A 19,586-nucleotide genomic window follows, 5' to 3' on the forward strand; every position below is an offset into this window, starting at 1 on the left:
ACATAGTCATGTCATACGTGTCCTCACCATGTAGTAACAACGTATACTTGACTTGTCAAAGACTTGTCATAGAGGTCCTCGTCACGTAATACATAGTCACCTCATACATGTTGTTGTACAGCATTGGCCTGCAGCTCACACGACTTCAGTAGAGATCTTAGAAATCAGTTTTCTGTTGGTTTTTTTATGCAATGAATAACTAATACTTATTAAGTAAAAGAAAAATCCCTTTAAGCCTCAGGAGTCTCAGATATGAAATATCAAACAGGAACAACATGTGTGTATTCCAGGAACTCCGGGAAATAAACATTTGGTGAGTATGCGAGCTAAAACCAAACCAGGACCAGGCTGTGCAGCTCACGTTACATCAGGAGACACAACCATCAGGAGGTCGTGACCATCGGTGCAGACAAGAAAGCTGGACATGCTCGTCAGATAGCCGGCGGCCCAATACAATAGTCTGCATAGCCTTACCATAGCATGCGTGCTGGGCTTGAATGAGAACGCCGTTCTCTCGGACAGAGCAGAGGAAGCCACTGACCAACACCTGTAAGAATAAAAGCATAGGGCATGCAGAATTCCATGTACCCAATGCTCCCATTCCTCCAATACCTTCACATAGCTGGGAGGCCTCCAAACACATGAGATGGTTGGCCAGTGTCATGGAGCTAGGGTCGTCATCTGGTTGGACTGGCCATGTTTCGGTATCTTTCAGTCCAAGCTGTGGTGCCTTTCGTATTTCGGCACTAGTCTAGAACTCGACAAGGACCCTGTAGTAGACAAACAATATAAACGGATTCCGTCCAACCACTAGGACTGCAGTGAGCTGTTAGTCTGATGGGCTGGACTACTAGTGGACTACGACTATCTATTAGGACATGATAGTCACATGTCATTATGGGATAATCATGCCTAGACATGGGGCTCATTTACTAAGGGCACGTGGGCCGCACTTTCGTAGGGTATTCTGACGATTTCCGAACTTGTGCCGGATTTAAAAGGGTTTTTTTAGCGCACGCAATCAGATTTTGGTGCATTGGCAAGAGAATGCACTTACATACACCAGGGAGAAGAAGGTGTAACCCGGCGGACCTGAGCGGGGAGCGACACATGCAGGATATCGGGCACACGACCTACGTGGATCGCAGCACAGTGCATCATCGTCGGACAGTCCAGATAGGGGATCGCGACTCGGAAGGGTAAGTAAATGTGCCCCAATATCTTGTCTTGGACCTTTTGCTTTACTGGTCACCTCTCTTGTTCAGATGGGGTCACATCAAATCTCTCCGACAGATGATGTCATTTGTTAGAAGGACTGGGCATACTGAATTGGATTGCCACCAGAAGTTGTCACTTTTAGGCTTAGAAGGGAATAGCTCATGGGAAAAATCAAGAATTTTGCCAACGCCTAATGAAGATGTGTGGCCTCCTCTAGTTTCTACCATGAATGAATACTCCTTGACCTTGGCTCAGATACCACTTTTAATTGATGGAGGGGGAACACATGGACATGGGAATTGGATTTTCATGCATTAAAAAAAACTATCTATATGCAACTCCAACTCTATGCCTTCTTTTTTTACCCCTATTCTTTGGAGTTCTTGCGTAGGACACCTTCCTCAAAGGTCTTTTTTGAGAACGATGTCCATCATCTACCACTTGGTCCCTCCTTGCTATGTTTTCGTTTTCAACGTCTGAAGTTTCCTCTCTTGAGTTGTTTCTGGTCTGAGCTTGAACAATTTTATATACTTGCTCTGTCATAGCACCGGGGTCATCACTCGCATTCTGTGTGGATTGAGCAGGAAGATCATCTTTGCATCCAACAGGCTCAGAATATGTACTCTTAGTGGGGCACTGCCTGTTGTGAAGATCACAAAAGTCCTTGTAGACTAGTTCAGCTGCTCCACGAAGACAACATTGGTGGCTTCTGAAAGAGGAAAAGACTTCATCTTCAAAAAGATGACTACATTCTTGTACTTAAAAATGCTCCTTGCTACTCGAGAAAGGCTAATTCTGTAGCATCATGGTAGACTTGATGGGGTTTAACCTCTACAATGGCTTAAAGGAACACTCCAGTCACAGCTGATTCATTGAATTATACCTTGTGCAGGGCCTGAATTTAGGAGTAGGACTCTTCATTCTAGCTAGGGTCTAGGAATTCAATGAAGATGAGTCCTGCTTCTCCCTCCAGGCCCTGCACCATGTATTATGCAATGGATAAGCTCTGTCTGTAAAGTTTTTTTTGCCACCGATAACTGGCCATGTATTGATATCAAAACTGTTAGATCCCGAGGTAGACCCTGTTGTACATAAGAGAATCTGGAGAGTGTTTGGGGCGTGTGGGGCCAGGGGATTTTTGGAATAAAAGTTCTCCTGCTCTGGCTCCCTGTTCTTCTTCCTTGTTGACACGCCCGGTCAGAGCGCAGCCAATCCCAAAGGGTTTTTCACTTAGACTTCTTCCATAAATAAACCTATTAGTGCCCCTAATGTTTGTCAATTGCAAAATATTTCTATGGTTTGTGGTGAAGAAGACCATGACATCTACTGCCGCATAGAAGCTTGGGTATTCTCACAGACCGATGAAGATACCTTTGTTTTTTCAGTCTCCGCTGGGGATTCTCATATGGGTTCTTCCAAGCTCGGATGTCATATCCATACGTAGCTATTATCTCCTCCCGAGACTTGGGGCCTTGCTCGTCCTTCCGAAATTTATCATGTTTCCAGCGCCCATCATGCATTCTACGTTTTTTATTGGAACAATTACTTGTCCTGTCAGATAGAAAGATGGACATCACCAACGGTGTTGACCTTCTGGCCTCACTCATGGTGGAGGATGTCTGCTGATAAACACCGGCCATGTTGTTCTTAACCATATGATCTCACCTGAGTACTCCATCATTTGTGCGTCGTAGGTCATGTTGGAAGAAGGATCTGTTCTGAGAGATGTTTGTCGGATTCCTCGGGTCTTCAGAATCATCCAGTTGTTTTGGAGACTTGGCTTTCATCCCCTCGGGTTCAGGTCTCTCCTGTGATCGAAACGAGATCCACAACAATCAAGTCATAAAAAGGAAGATAACCTGAGAAGGGTCCCAACCAAATATATAACATCTCAAGAGAAGGCTGAGCTACTAAAGATGGGATCTACACATTACATCAAAGCCAATCAAAAGTAGATCAAAGTAGTAGATCCTGAATTTATCGGGACAAGTTGACCATTCAAGGACCAAATCAAGTCTGAGAAATAAAAGGATTGGGCATGTTGAATTTTCACATGCTCAATCCTTTGTTCTCAAGTGTGGTAAAACACCGGCAGACCTGTTTAGTAGGGGAGTTATTCCTATCTTTACATTGTGAACACGTGCACACTTGACCAGACCGAGCATGTGTGTAGTTATTCAGTTAAGCACAAAACAATTATTGAAGGTGTATGGTCACCTTGAGTTGACAGTGGCTCACTCCACTAGGATCTACATTGGAGCTAGAGGGTTCATATCTGGTTGTCCAGTGGCCCATCACTGGTGTGACTCGGTGGCCATTGGGTCAGTTCATCCATATTTGCTCATTTTCCGGTTCTAGTAGAAACGAGTGGCTCAGGTCTTTCCTTATTGACAGTGTAATTGGGTTTGGGGTCTACTTAGGTTCTAACCCCTTTCCTCCATGACTGAGGGTAAACCTCATAGTGCGCTACACATGAAGAATGTTAGGATGATAATAATGTTGTCCGTATCTATATATGATTTTATATTTTACCTGTTGAACCCCACATTTCCACTCCCACTTGATTGCTAGCACAACTACATCAGAGTCTTCCTCTACTGTGATTGGAGCGTCAATGGAATTGTATTCCAATTCTATTACGACATTTGTAGAGTCATCCTCTGCGCAACAAGCGTAGCAGTCATCCTTGGAAGAACAAGATGTGGCATAATTAAAGTAGTCAAGGTAGCGGTGTCCTCCTATTCTCACTGCACTACTCACCTCAGATTCCTCCCAGTTCTCACAGCAAGTCGCATCTGTAAGCCAAAACACATAAAGTATGAATTTCTGTAATATAATCTGTATGGCAAAGATCAAAGTAGAACTTCCATTAAGGTGCCATGACTTTCTGGGGGTAACTTGTACCTCGTTGTGCGCTAGCAATGGGGTTCTTCTGGAGAAGGAAGTTCTGCACAGGATGGAAATGTTGATGGGACCATCCGAAGATGGCTCCCCTTTCTCCACTGCCCCCATAACTTTCACATTGGGATTGGAGCAGAATACGTACTCTTAGAAGGAGACTGTCTATTGAGTAGATCATAGAGCTTCTTGTAGGCTCTTTTTGGAGTATGTGATCTAAAACCTTGCAAGCGTTTCACAGATTTTCTCTGACTTTTATTTTGGACATTGGACCATTTTTTCTTTCGATGGCTTCTGTAAATGTGAAAGGAAAGGCCTGATTGTTTAGATGATTCGGTTTGAGCAGTTGAGAGGCAAAAAATTGTATGAACCCCTAAATTGTATGGACCCCAAAATTGTATGGACCCCAAAATATTACCAATACAAACTACATCTTGTACTGTAAAACGTAAACCCTCCTAAATCTACATTCTTGGTCGCCAAGAGTGAGAAGAACTACAACAAGAAAGTAAGAGAGAGACTTTATTTTTTCCTGAAACTGGTACCATGTACAATGTTGGGTTTTCTCTCAAACCTTTGATTTGTTGATGGAGAAATCTCATTCCGATTTTCCTAAGCTACGAAGTCAAATCTATACATGAACTCTTCCTTACTCTTGAGTGTTTGATCATGTTTCCAGTGCCCCTAGAATGTGTCTGGCAAAAAAAATGTTTTTTGTCCTCTCTCAAGATACGTCAAGTCAATACATGTCCAACATCATTGACTTTCTGACCTCACACCCGGTGGAGGAGGTCTGCTAATAAGCACCGGCCATATTGTTTTATCCTTAACATCCCACCTGAGTACTCCATCATTTGTGCACCGCAGGTCATGCTGAAAGAAGGATCCATTCCGAGGGATGAAGGTCGGATTCCTTGGGTCTTCAAGATCACCCACTTGCTGTGGAGACTTCTTCATGGCTTTTATCTTCTCAGGCTCTGGGCTTTCCTATAAATGGAATTTACACACTAAGGCTACATTCACACTACAGTATGGGGGACGTATACACGGCCGATATACGTCCCCCATACACTTCTATGGGCTCGCGGCGCCCTAAGGGAGAGGTACGGTGCAGCACACGACGTGCGGCAGCGTACCGCTCCGTAGCCCGGGAAAAGATAGGACATGTCCTATCTTTTCCCGTATTACGGCGCCGCGGCCATAGATCGCTATGGAGAGGGGCGGGGGTGAGCGGCGCTCACCTCCTCCTCCTCCTCTCCCTGTGCTGCCGTGTGCCCCCTGTGCTACGGTGCGGCGGGCTCACGGCAGTGTGAATTTAGCCTAATACTTAGTGTCCCTCACAGGTTACCATCCTGTATATGACCTAACTAAATATACATCATCTCATGAGGACCCATGGGATAAATGGTTTCCTCACTTTCAGGCAAACTACCTCCTAAATGTCTTCCAATTGTAGGTGGGATTGGCCTACCATCTTATGTGCGGCAGATGTTTGACTGATATTTTTTCACCATACGTCATGGTACATGGTTGACTTTCCATTCTCAAGAGAGGCAAGTCTGGTCTGGTCATGAGCTTCTGAAAATGTATTGCCAACTTAATTGGAAATGAGTCCTCTCTACTAGGACCCGCATGGTAGGATGAATGGTGGCTGCAACTTGGTGACTCTTGTCATCACTTGTAGTAGAGAACTATGTGACCCCCTGGGTTATCCATTATTTGATTCTGCAGGGGTCTACACTGGTGTCGAAAGTGGGCATTTTAAGTCAGCTCGATCCACAGCCCATTCTCTCCACCGACTGGTACCACTGGCAGGACCCGGATATCACATTAGGGAGAAGGATAGTATCTCACGAAGATTAGCTGGCCGTGTGTTAATTCATATCTCCTTCCCACAATACTCTCTGCTATAATAATATTCCGGCACAGCATTAATTTGTATATGTTACCTGTCCATCCCCACACTGCCGCTCCCCCAGGGCCTCTTCTGTGAGTTGATCATCATAGGAATTGTATTCTAACTTGATGAAGTCTTCACCCTCGGCGCAACAAGCGAAACACTCGTCCTGAGCAGAACAAGACGAATCATGAACGGGCGCTCACTTGGGACTATTGACCTGTCGATCTTGCAGGATTTTCTACATTTAATTTCACTTTACAAAAAGTTTGTGGACTAATTAAGTAAAAATAAAAATTAGCCAATGGCAAATGCAAGACATCCAGCAAAAAAAGCCATTAAAAAAAAAATTGTTTTTCAGTCCTTGAATGTAAGGACACAAAGAAAACATTGGTTTAGTGATTTCTGGATTTTTTTCCATCCTGCCCAACCACAAAGAGTTTAGACATCTAAAAGTCAAACAATATATAATATGTATTCAGCTCTACATTGGGTTGTAGAATACAACTTGTCCTGCAAAATACAAACCTCAAAATGTCAATTTGGAGCCAATGGGGTAACAGAGGTGGTTCCCTTTCTCTGGACTCTTATCTATGTTGGCACCATTGTGCAGACCCACTTAATAAGGGCGGGGTCTCACTCATATGGGCGGAGTCCTAAGTATCTCTCCTTATTTCACTGCGATACTCACCCCGGATTCTTCCCACCTCTCCCAGTAGGGCTCATCTGCAAGGCAAAAAAGACCAAAGATAAAAAGTGCTTCAATAAAATACAACTTTACAGTACAGGTCAGTATGAGCCCCCTCTATGGTTATCCACCTGCACTGAAGCCCCTCTAGGATCTTCAGGGAGACAGGAGAAAGCCCCACCCTCACATCAAGTGCCAGACTGGGGCTCCCACGGCCCACCAGAAAGTAAAAACCTATTAACCTGCAAATTGGGTTGTCTTCTGCTAATAAGAAGGGAATGTGGCTGCACCGTACATGGGGGGAATGTGGCTGCACCGTACATGGGGGGAATGTGGCTGCACTGTAGATAGGGGGGGGGCAATGTGGCCACACTGTACATGGCGGGGGGGGGGGGGGGCGGGGGGAATTGTGGCCGCATCGTACATGGGTGGGGGGTGGGGGGGAATGTGGCCGCACTGTATATATGGCTCGGCTGCTGTTGTTGTTGCTTTGCACCCTGTGGGGGCAGGACACAGGTTATTGCCCCTTCTGCTTCCTCATGAAACCTGCATCAGACCGTGCTCCAGACCGGGGATATGCTTGGGATCACAAGAACAAAGTGAGGAAAACCCGGTGACACAATGTACAATGGCGCTCACCTCGCTTCCTGGGTGCCGCCGGCTGCAGGTTTTTCGGACGAGCCGTCAACCACTTACTGAACATTTCCTGATGGACGGAGAAGAATCGGATCTCCACAGACTCTCAGAGCGATGGCAGCAAAACACCGGGAAACCTTAAGCAAAATGAAAATACACAAATTAAAGGGATTGTCCGGGGTCACAGACCACTGCCGCCTCTCACTGTCCTCAGGTCACATGACCAAGAACCGCGATGGTTAGCGATCAGATCATCTGTACTGGCAGCACAAGGGTTAAGTATAGGGGTCGCCATGTACAAGGCAGAATCATCTCACCTCTTACTGCAGAACTTATAAGACAATCACACGGATCCCGTCCCTTTAAGAAACACAAGAGATTAGTGAGGAAGTGACCGGATTTGGGATATTGTAAGGAAATAGTGACTTGTCCTGAGTCACCGCACACGAAACTACGCAAATTACACATAATTATCCCGAGAATACAGACAATGGCTGCAGTGTAATACACAGAGAGGTCACTGCCCCCGAGACTGCACCGTGTCCCACATCTACCAAACTACCTACCTACCCCAATACTCCATAGTGTATGGGGGGACACTATATATAACACCGCTATGGGGGAACGACATTGTGTATAACACTGCTACGGGGGAAGGGGGGGGGGTGAACTGTATATAACACTGCTATGGGGGGGTACACTGTATATAACACTGCTATAGGGGGGGGGGGGTACACTGTATATTACACCGCTATGGGGACTCTCTATATTATACCTCTATGTGGACAATGTATATAACACCGCTAGGGGGGGGGGTACACGTTGTATAATACCGCTAGTAAAACACAGTGACAGCTCAGCCCCATAACAAGGGGATTCTCCCAGGATCCTTCACCTGACAGTTGGAAGTGACAGTTAAAGCCCAGCGCTGTGTGACCTCCTGTATACATATATATATAGTTATATAACGCCTGTATATATCACACATGTATATATATAGTTATATAACGCCTGTATATATCACACATGTATATATATAGTTATATAACGCCTGTATACATCATCTGCACCAGGAGACTCATCCCCAGTCATTTCTTACACTCATCCGAACACTTAAAAATTTACTTTTAATCATCAACTTTAAAAAAAATATTTGTATACATGAAGGGTGAATGGACAAAGCCTTTAATAACCTGAGGAGCCCCGACATGGGGCAGTGATCACGTAGGGTATTAGCCCGGGGTATCCCAACAAGATCAACGTATCCCCTGAGAGCCTCAGTCGGTTAGATACCTATAGCTTCTATAGGAACAGGAAGCTCATAAATCCAGCAATCAGGAATTAGGTGCCTATTTCTAATCTATAGCGCCCCTGAGTAAGGGGCATTATTCACAGGGGTATTCACAAACTTCCCCCAATACTGGGTACAAGGTATTTGAGCCCTGCCCCACACTGGTCCAACACGTTGTGATGTGTATAGTCCTGTATATATTATAAATAGTGATATATATATATATATATATATATATATATATATATATTATAGTTATATAATGCCTGTATACATGTATTATCACTATATACTGCCAAATTAAACACATATATCATCCTATAACCCCTTGTATATATTATACACGTATTATCACTATATACTGCCCCATTATACACATATGTCATCCTCTAACGCCCCCTGTATATATTATACACGTATTATCACTATATACTGCCCCATTAAACACATATATCATCCTATAACCCCCTATATATATTATACACGTATTATCACTATATACTGCCCCATTATACACATATATCATCCTATATCACCCCCTGTACATATTATACATGTATTATCACTATATACTGCCCCATTATACACATATATCATCCTATAACACTCCTGTACATATTATACATGTATTATCACTATATACTGCCCCATTATACACATATATCATCCTATAACCCCCTGTACATATTATACATGTATTATCACTATATACTGCCCCATTATACACATATATCATCCTATAACCCCCTATATATATTATACACGTATTATCACTATATACTGCCCCATTATACACATATATCATCCTATAACCCCCTGTACATATTATACATGTATTATCACTATATACATTATATATGCGCCCTGCTCCCGGATACATACACAGCTCCTGCCCGGCACGCGGGCGCCCCCTGCGTTCTCATCAACAAGCGGCAGCTACGGGAAATTCAGCGACGGCTCGCACCATAGAGAAGACCTCCAACGGTCCAGAGAGTCTTCTGCAAAGAAACCATAGAGAGCGGCGCCGCGCTGCGGAGCGGATGTATCACTTCCGCCGGAAGTTTAGCGGACGGGTCCACAAGAAGAGCGATAGCCGTACGGCGATACCTACTGCTGCACCGGTAAGTGGTTTCTGCTCTCCAGTACTTACCGTCTTTGTGATTTAAATGTAGAAACGCGTCTGTGTAATAGGATGTTGTGCAGTTGGACTACGAGTGTTGCAAAGCATGCCGGGACATGCAGTGAGTCTATACAAACTAACAGCCCCTCTAATTGACCTACTGCCCCCAAAATACAAGATAAGGGGTCCATGTACACACTCATAGCTACACCTCAATGAAGGGGAGGGCAATGGAATCAAAAGTTTGGAGCCCAACAGGTCAGGCGCCACCACTAGGGGGAGCTCGGTGCCTATGGACGTCTACAGCTCCCACTGAACCACATGGAAGGGATGTTGTGGATCCACAGAATGAGGGGTACGAGTCTGATCTGTTGGGGTCCACATTAATTACAAGAATAGTTGTACAAGAGATTAATAAGAGGTAGTTGGACTGGAAGCTGTACATGTCTTTACATGTGTTGCAACAGCCCCCTGCCCCCTTTAAGGGAACCTGTCCCCAGCTTTTACCCCCATTAAACTAGCAGCCCCCTCAGCTCGAGGATGAAATGTCTAGAATTCCCGCTTTTATGTGAAATCTCACCTGTTTAATTATTAAATAAAATCTCCAAAGTCATGTGACAGAGTAGTTAAGTGAGCCGAGAAGAGTCATATCTTTCCTGAGATGAGTCGGGTTCAGAGGCTGCAAAGGGAGTGTCAATTTGACTCTGTAGCACCTTGAAACGTACTACTGGTGTCATATTAAAGATCTTCCAGATCACCTCCGAATTGTGGTTCTGTGATGTACAGAACTGGACATACCGACAGTTAAATAAAAAGGAAATGGATCTTTTCCAACCTTGTCTATAGGCTGGGCTGTGGAGTGTTGCCTCCTGCAAGAGCCAAAGAACATAGGAGAACATCCATTACCCCCATGTTGCTACTAGAGAGACGAAGATAGGGGTGTCTGAAGTGATTCTCCTCCTGCAGCCTCTAAGCTTGACTCCTCTCGTTGTTACATGACTTTTTTTTTCTCATAAAAAAGGGGATTCTAGAAAGGACATTTCATCCCCTACTTGGGGAGGGAGGAGGGCGGCTTGTTCTCTAGTGTACAATCTAGTTACATTGTCTGTGGACACTAGAATACCCCCTTAACCCATTCAACATGGCTAAAGCCACCCCCGGTAGAATCCAATGGCCCCTTCTTTCTGATTAATAGCAGTCACACATGGGCGCCTTTCATTTGTGGGGCCCCGGGATACTCAAGTAATTACATAGTGACTAGTGGCATAGAAGTGACTTTATCTCTGTGGAGAGATGACATCTGATTGACTACTTTGTGTTTCCCCTCCAGGCCTCATCATGATCGAGGTTGTCTGCAATGACCGCTTGGGGAAGAAAGTGCGAGTAAAGTGCAAGTATCCTTCCCATGTCCCCTGTATCCAGGATCCATCGCTGCTTGTAATGGGGCAGCGCCAGGGTGCCCTGATGTATTGTCCCAATAATAAAAAAGGGTAAAGGATGGGAAGCCAAACATGTCACATCAGATATATGTAATTATGCAAGGCTTGAACGCAGAAAATAAAGGTTGAATGGCTACAGAGAGTAAGTAGACCAAGTTTAACCCCTTACTGCATTTTGACCTACATGTGCATCAAAATGCTGTTAAGGATGTTTAAATAGAGTTCATGGGCTGAGCCCTCTTCATGCGTGGTAGGCATCTGCTGCATTATGCAGTAAACACTTGCCATGCCAGGTGTCAACCATTTAAAAGGAACTTTTTAGGACCATTTGGGACACTTGGTATTTTAAGCGATCTTTTAAGAAGAAAAAAAAAGTTATACCTGCCTCGCTTCCTGTGGTGGCTGCACAATGGAGCAAGTGAAGTTGGCGTAGTACACCTCAGGTTCACTATGCAAGCACCATAGGTACAACTGCATCTGTGCTGTGAGGCCGGGGCATTATCCTGGCTTCACTCGTCATGTTGGCAGATAGGCGCCAGCCTCATTGGACTTGCATCTATGTAAGAAATGTCAATTTGGGACTCTAAACCACAGCACCATAAGGACCTGTAGTTGGTATAGGGTCCCAAATCAACTTGACAGGTCGTCTTGAACTGCTGCTGGCAATGCTGTCAGCAGCAGTTAAATGCCAGCAACCAGTGAGTGCCGCCATTTTGGATCCGATTGTCACTCAATGGGCAGCGATGATTCACGACAGCATGCAGTCAGAACCTTTAATTCAGCAGGATCTATAAGCATGGGCTGGAGGCAGACTCTTACAGATCCATAGCAAATTCGCCATATACTGCAATACCTTAGGGTGAAGACACACGTGGCATTTTTAGGCCGATTTTACTTAGTGCGTTTTTAGACCGTTAAAAAACGAATCCGTTTTTCGAAAACGCATGCGTTTTTGTCCGTTTTTAATTGCGCAAATTCGGAAAAACGGATGCGTTTTTTAACGATCTGAAAACACACTAAAAACGGCCTAAAAACGCCACGTGTGTCTTCACCCTTAGTATTGCAGTATATGGTAGGAGCCATCAGACCACCTAGGGTTCAAATAATTAAACATTATTAAAATGTAAATAAATAATAGTTAAAAGAAATTCTTATCATCCCCTTTCCCTAGTACTGATATAAAAATAAACAAAATCATAAACCCGTTAGGTATCACCATGTCCCAAAATGGCTATTCTATCAAAATATGAAAAAGGATATTCCTAGCGCTGAACCCCGTAACAGAAAATAACACCTAAACACCCCTGATAGGTGGTACAGTGCCCGGTATGGAAGCAATGAAAACATGAACAAACAGCTTACACAGCTCTGTACAGCAAAATATGTAATAGTTATTGGCGTCAGAATAAGGAAAGGACAGATTGTCCAATTGGGTCATACATGACACTGACCCATAGCGAGGATTCCTCCGGTTACCAAGGATAACCTCAACAGCCACCTGTGTTTTGGCACAGTCATCGCCTGGGGGTGGCGCTGATCTTTCCTTTTTCTACTCATTTATTGCACTATGGGGACATGTATCACTCCTATTGCTTTCTTTTTCTTTTTTGTGCAATTTTTTTTCGCAGTTTTAGCCTCTTTAGGTGCAGAATCAAGCGGCGTGCCAAAGTTACCTGCCTCAAGGATTTAGTGCCGTGGCCATATGTATCTTTGTAGCCCAGATGTTTGTTCAACTTGTGTGACTTTTGGGCTCTGAAATTGTCCCATTCTTACACCTAAAAAGTCCCAAAACAGAGCATGCTAGACCCAGGCTTACTATTTGGGACTGAAAAGTTGCACACCACAAAAAGTCACAAAAGTGAGACTAAAGGGGCAACTCATCACATGTACCACAAAGGCAAAAAACTTAACATACATTGCACTGATTAAGGCTACATTCACACTACAGTATGGGGGACGTATATACGGCCTATATACGTCCCCCATACACTTCTATGGGCTCACGGCGCCCTATGGGAGCGGTACGGTGCAGCACACGTGCGGCACCGTACCTCTCTGTAGCCCGGGAAAAGATAGGACATGTCCTATCTTTTCCCGTATTACGGCGCCACGGCCATACATCGCTATGGAGAGGGGCGGGGGTGAGCTGCGCTCACCTCCTCCTCTCCCCACGCCGCCGTGTGCCCGCCGTGCTACGGTGCGGCGGGCTCGCGGCAGTGTGCATGTAGCCTAAGTATCCAACTTCAGGAAAGCTGAAAAAGTGGCAGCCGAAAAAGTTTTCTTCTGCACTGGGTTATATGGGTATAACACTGCCATCTAGTGGATTCTCTATGCATCTCACCCTTTGAATTATATTGTGTGTCTCCCTCCATTTGGTTATCCTGGATGATTGTTTATTATAATTTTTAGACTTGGTTTATTTACCCTCTGTAGGTTTTAACATGTTTGTTATTTTTTTTGTGCAAGTTAAATATATTTAACACGTTTGCCTGTCTTTTTTTCCTTTTTTCTCGGCAAAACAAATATTGGGATGTTGCATTTTTGTGCAGCTGAACTAAACATAGTATAAACTAGTTGGTGACATTGGGAAAATAAATTCACATATTTGTGTGCAGTAAGTTCTTATAACTCAATATATATTAGGCCGGTTACTCCTAGTTGTTCAAGTTCATTATTTTGTCCATCTCACAGACCTGCTGCTCCTGCTGTGCAGTGTGTGACCCTCCACGGCAGCACATATGTTACTTGCAGGTGATTGTTTCATCTCGGTGTTTCCTTAACTGGACATTGTGCAGCTCAGAAGACACCATCAAGGACCTGAAGAAACTAATAGCTGCCCAGACAGGAACACGGTGGGATAAGATAGTCCTGAAGAAGTGGTGAGTATCGGGGATAGTGCAATACTGAGTGCAGCTCTGGAGTAGGATACATAATGTAACTCGGGATCAGTACAGGATAAGTAATGTCACGTATGTACACAGTGACTGCATCAGCAGCAGAATAGTGAGCGCAGCTCTGGGGTATAATACAGGATGTAACTCAGGATCAGTACAGGATAAGTAATGTCATGTATGTACACAGTGACTGCACCAGCAGCAGAATAGTGAGTGCAGCTCTGGAGTATAATACAGGATGTAACTCGGGATCAGTACAGGATAAGTAATGTCATGTATGTACACAGTGACTGCACCAGCAGAATAGTGAGTGCAGCTCTGGGGTATAATACAGGATGTAACTCAGGATCAGTACAGGATAAGTAATGTCATGTATGTACACAGTGACTGCACTAGCAGCAGAATAGTGAGTGCATCTCTGGAGTATAATACAGGATGTAACTCAGGATCAGTACAGGATAAGTAATGTCATGTATGTACACAGTGACCGCACCAGCAGCAGAATAGTGAGTGCAGCTCTGGAGTATAATACAGGATGTAACTCAGGATCAGTACAGGATAAGTAATGTCATGTATGTACACAGTGACCGCACCAGTAGCAGAATAGTGAGTGCAGCTCTGGGGTATAATACAGGATGTAACTCAGGATCAGTACAGGATAAGTAATGTCATGTATGTACACAGTGACTGCACTAGCAGCAGAATAGTGAGTGCATCTCTGGAGTATAATACAGGATGTAACTCAGGATCAGTACAGGATAAGTAATGTCATGTATGTACACAGTGACCGCACCAGCAGCAGAATAGTGAGTGCAGCTCTGGAGTATAATACAGGATGTAACTCAGGATCAGTACAGGATAAGTAATGTCATGTATGTACACAGTGACCGCACCAGTAGCAGAATAGTGAGTGCAGCTCTGGGGTATAATACAGGATGTAACTCAGGATCAGTACAGGATAAGTAATGTCATGTATGTACACAGTGACCGCACCAGTAGCAGAATAGTGAGTGCAGCTCTGGGGTATAATACAGGATGTAACTCAGGATCAGTACAGGATAAGTAATGTCATGTATGTACACAGTGACTGCACTAGCAGCAGAATAGTGAGTGCATCTCTGGAGTATAATACAGGATGTAACTCAGGATCAGTACAGGATAAGTAATGTCATGTATGTACACAGTGACTGCACCAGCAGCAGAATAGTGAGTGCAGCTCTGGAGTATAATACAGGATGTAACTCAGGATCAGTACAGGATAAGTAATGTCATGTATGTACACAGTGACTGCAGCAGCAGCAGAATAGTGAGTGCAGCTCTGGAGTATAATACAGGATGTAACTCAGGATCAGTACAGGATAAGTAATGTCATGTATGTACACAGTGACTGCACCAGCAGCAGAATAGTGAGTACAGCTCTGGGGTATAATACAGGATGTAACTCAGGATCAGTACAGGATAAGTAATGTCATGTATGTACACAGTGACTGCACCAGCAGCAGAATAGTGAGTGCAGCTCTGGAGTATAATACAGGATGTAACTCAGGATCAGTACAGGATAAGTAATGTCATGTATGTACACAGTGACTGCACCAGCAGCAGAATAGTGAGTGCAGCTCTGGGGTATAATACAGGATGTAACTCAGGATCAGTACAGGATAAGTAATGTCATGTATGTACACAGTGACTGCACCAGCAGCAGAATAGTGAGTGCAGCTCTGGAGTATAATACAGGATGTAACTCAGGATCAGTACAGGATAAGTAATGTCATGTATGTACACAGTGACTGCAGCAGCAGCAGAATAGTGAGTGCAGCTCTGGAGTATAATACAGGATGTAACTCAGGATCAGTACAGGATAAGTAATGTCATGTATGTACACAGTGACTGCACCAGCAGCAGAATAGTGAGTGCAGCTCTGGAGTATAATACAGGATGTAACTCAGGATCAGTACAGGATAAGTAATGTCATGTATGTACACAGTGACTGCACCAGCAGCAGAATAGTGAGTGCAGCTCTGGAGTATAATACAGGATGTAACTCAGGATCAGTACAGGATAAGTAATGTCATGTATGTACACAGTGACTGCAGCAGCAGCAGAATAGTGAGTGCAGCTCTGGAGTATAATACAGGATGTAACTCAGGATCAGTACAGGATAAGTAATGTCATGTATGTACACAGTGACTGCACCAGCAGCAGAATAGTGAGTACAGCTCTGGGGTATAATACAGGATGTAACTCAGGATCAGTACAGGATAAGTAATGTCATGTATGTACACAGTGACTGCACCAGCAGCAGAATAGTGAGTGCAGCTCTGGAGTATAATACAGGATGTAACTCAGGATCAGTACAGGATAAGTAATGTCATGTATGTACACAGTGACTGCACCAGCAGCAGAATAGTGAGTGCAGCTCTGGAGTATAATACAGGATGTAACTCAGGATCAGTACAGGATAAGTAATGTCATGTATGTACACAGTGACTGCACCAGCAGCAGAATAGTGAGTGCAGCTCTGGGGTATAATACAGGATGTAACTCAGGATCAGTACAGGATAAGTAATGTCATGTATGTACACAGTGACTGCACCAGCAGCAGAATAGTGAGTACAGCTCTGGGGTATAATACAGGATGTAACTCAGGATCAGTACAGGATAAGTAATGTCATGTATGTACACAGTGACTGCACCAGCAGCAGAATAGTGAGTGCAGCTCTGGGGTATAATACAGGATGTAACTCAGGATCAGTACAGGATAAGTAATGTCATGTATGTACACAGTGACTGCACCAGCAGCAGAATAGTGAGTACAGCTCTGGGGTATAATACAGGATGTAACTCAGGATCAGTACAGGATAAGTAATGTCATGTATGTACACAGTGACTCCACCAGCAGAATAGTGAGTGCAGCTCTGGAGTATGTAGAATTATGGTTTTCAGTATGACTTGCTCTGATATTTATATGCCACGCTGTTGTACGTTCTACATTTTCTGTGTATTTTTGGCTTCCAGGTATACGATATTTAAGGATCACGTTTCGCTCGCTGACTGTATCCTTTTAAAGTATAAAACAATGTTGTGTTTATATTCTCTCCGGTCCTCACCCGTTCTGTGCAAGACCCAGCGATCCAGTCTGTAGCCCTTGTTACATGACATATACAGAAGTCAGGGGCAACAGGTGGTGCATGAGGGGCACTGTCTATTGTTCTTTATATGTGTCATGTGGCGCCCCCTTGGGGTATCCACCCGGTATCACACAAAGTATCACCTATGCCTCACAGTCCTACATATTCGAGTAATGAAATTTCTATTGAATCCCCATTGGGCCAAACATCTCATCGCCAAGCAGTCTGGACACGAGTGTCTCCATCACCCGCTATAGTTCCTTAACCGCTTCTCTCCAGATGAAATCCACGACGGGATGAACCTGGAGCTGTACTACCAGTAACCTCCTCCAGGGTGGAGTCTGGAATCCGACCACTTGTATGGATGGAGGAAGGTTACACCACATCACATTCTGACCATCTGAAAGACTGCAGACGCCATTTTGGCTTACATTAATTTTGGATACATTTCTTTCTTTTTGTTTGTTTTTAAGTAATAAAGGAGTTCTGTACATAAAGGAGTTGTTGGATACTATGAATGTTCTCACCAGTATGAGTCTTAAGTTATTGGGATACAGTATAAGGCTACATTCACACAAAGGCCGGGGAGGTCACACATCAGCGCTGCTCACCCCTCCCCTCTCCATAGAGCAGGGCCTGCGGTGCTACACAACAAAATATTGTTGTACTATATTTTGTTGTGTGACACCACCGGCCCTGCTGTGCTTACTGCAACGTGACCGGGTGCAATAGATGTCAATACGGACCGATATGTATATTGGTGGGGGCCATTCAGTTATATGAGAGAGTCAGAAATTGCAGATCACAGCACTTAAAGCGAACCTGTCACCAGGAATGTCATTTTTAGCAGGTGATGGGTTCCAACAGCATAGGCAATGATGAGTTTAAAAATGTCCTGGTCAGCATTCTGAATCATTTCACTACTTTATAAAACTTTATTTCACATTACCTGGCTCCCTTTCAGGAGCATGTGGTAAGTCCCGGGAGCAGGGACAGCTGCAGCCTTTGTGTGCCTGTGTCTGGGAAAACTTGGGACAACCCCTTTTTTTTGATGGAGCCTCCATACCGATCAGCTGCTTTATTCCTTGTAGCACTCGGAGAAGCCCCCGGTGCTGTCCCTAGTGACCAGGAACCAGGACCACCACTGCTTCTGGCTCTATAAGCTTTGGTTATTCCCCCCCTGATGGTTTACTGGAAATTTCTTACAACCTCAATGCACTCGGCAGTCCTTTCTATGGACTGCCAATAATAACGATAAAATGGGAGGAGCATGGGGGATCAGGGATTCGGTACATTGACTTAGGGATGTGTAATAAGTACATGACTATGGGGCTGCTGATCCCATCCTGACTGCTGGTCTAATCAGATGAACGTTCACCCACTGCTTTCTTCAGATGCAGTTTTCGGTGCCCAAACCAGGAGGGGCATGAAAAATAGAGGAGGAGCTTCTCTCATTGACACGTTCTCACCCATTGTGATTCACAGCTAATTTTGGCTTTGAAAGCTGCATCTGAAAACCCAATGTGTGAACATGGTTGAGCCCTTTCCTTGGAGACTGATTACTGCAAACATCCACTAGCAACACCCGTGATCGATAGGTGATTTAAAGGGCGTACACGAAAGTATGACAAAGTTATTATTGAAATTAGAAGCAATTGATTGGATCCGGTCGGTGCCCCCATGTGATGTCATCGGTGGGTGTTGGCCTGTTGCTATGGCGGCCAGGACCCTTACAGAGGGTGATCAAAATGTCTCATAATCCGCAAAATGGTAGCAATAAAAAGTCATGATATCCCACAAAAAATTACCCCTCGCAGACGCCAAAGTGCAAAAAAGTTATTAGCGTCAGAAGATGGCAAAATGAAGACCTTTTTTTTTTTTTTTTTTTTTCAAAAGATTTACATTTTTTAGAACCAATATAAATTTAGTCTCCACATCATCGCACTGACCCGAAGAATAAAGAGGCGGCGTCATTGGGAGTGCAGGGTGAAAGCTGTAAAAACCGAGCCCACAAGAAAATAGCGCATAAGTGGTTGAAATTTTTTTTCCCGCTTTACAGTACATGTTCCAGGCATGGAAAATAAAAATGCTGCCGCTAGGAAGTACAATGGGTTACGCAGAAAACAAGTTCTCGTACAAAAATTTTTAAAAAGCTACGGATTTTGTGAAGAAGGGGAGTAAAAAATGGAACTGTAAAATCGAAAAAGGGCAGCAGTGGGAAGGGGTTAATAATCACTTCCCAGCTAATTCCTAGATTCAGAAGTTTATTTTTTGGTAGTGACATTGATAGTAGGTGGTAAAGACCTAAATGGTGCGGGATCTCTAGGACCCCTCCTAGAGAGGTTTCACTCTTCTACACTAAAATATTTTTTTTTTT

The 19,586-nt window shown here is 44.2% G+C and overlaps 2 protein-coding genes across 4 annotated transcripts; one reads left to right on the forward strand and one right to left on the reverse strand.

Annotated features, from left to right (window-relative positions):
- Positions 1–1,463: 1,463 nt before the first annotated feature.
- LOC140128053 (uncharacterized) lies at positions 1,464–9,615 on the reverse strand. Of its 3 annotated transcripts, none has more exons than XM_072149417.1 (12): positions 9,511–9,615; positions 7,655–7,697; positions 7,341–7,474; positions 6,705–6,739; positions 6,066–6,182; positions 4,955–5,103; positions 4,265–4,410; positions 3,979–4,013; positions 3,751–3,903; positions 2,884–3,026; positions 2,590–2,769; positions 1,464–1,927 (listed from the first exon to the last, which is right to left on the reverse strand). In XM_072149417.1, exons 3-12 carry the CDS (start codon positions 7,402–7,404, stop codon positions 1,543–1,545), a joined length of 1,407 nt encoding a protein of 468 aa, XP_072005518.1. In that variant the 5' UTR covers positions 7,405–7,474; positions 7,655–7,697; positions 9,511–9,615; the 3' UTR covers positions 1,464–1,542. The 3 variants fall into 3 exon arrangements, with proteins under 3 accessions (XP_072005518.1, XP_072005517.1, XP_072005519.1); XM_072149416.1 differs by lacking the exon at positions 9,511–9,615 and adding an exon at positions 8,171–8,239; XM_072149418.1 differs by lacking the exon at positions 9,511–9,615 and adding an exon at positions 8,113–8,134.
- Positions 9,607–17,706, forward strand: UBL5 (ubiquitin like 5). The gene is made up of 5 exons (XM_072149419.1): positions 9,607–9,749; positions 11,079–11,142; positions 13,983–14,066; positions 17,097–17,134; positions 17,489–17,706. The coding sequence occupies exons 2-5, from the start codon at positions 11,087–11,089 to the stop codon at positions 17,530–17,532; spliced, it is 222 nt and encodes a 73-aa protein (XP_072005520.1). The 5' UTR covers positions 9,607–9,749; positions 11,079–11,086; the 3' UTR covers positions 17,533–17,706.
- The last annotated feature ends 1,880 nt before the right edge of the window (positions 17,707–19,586 follow it).

This window comes from Engystomops pustulosus, chromosome 4, assembly GCF_040894005.1.
Source record: "Engystomops pustulosus chromosome 4, aEngPut4.maternal, whole genome shotgun sequence".
NCBI classification, from domain to species: Eukaryota; Metazoa; Chordata; class Amphibia; order Anura; family Leptodactylidae; genus Engystomops; species Engystomops pustulosus.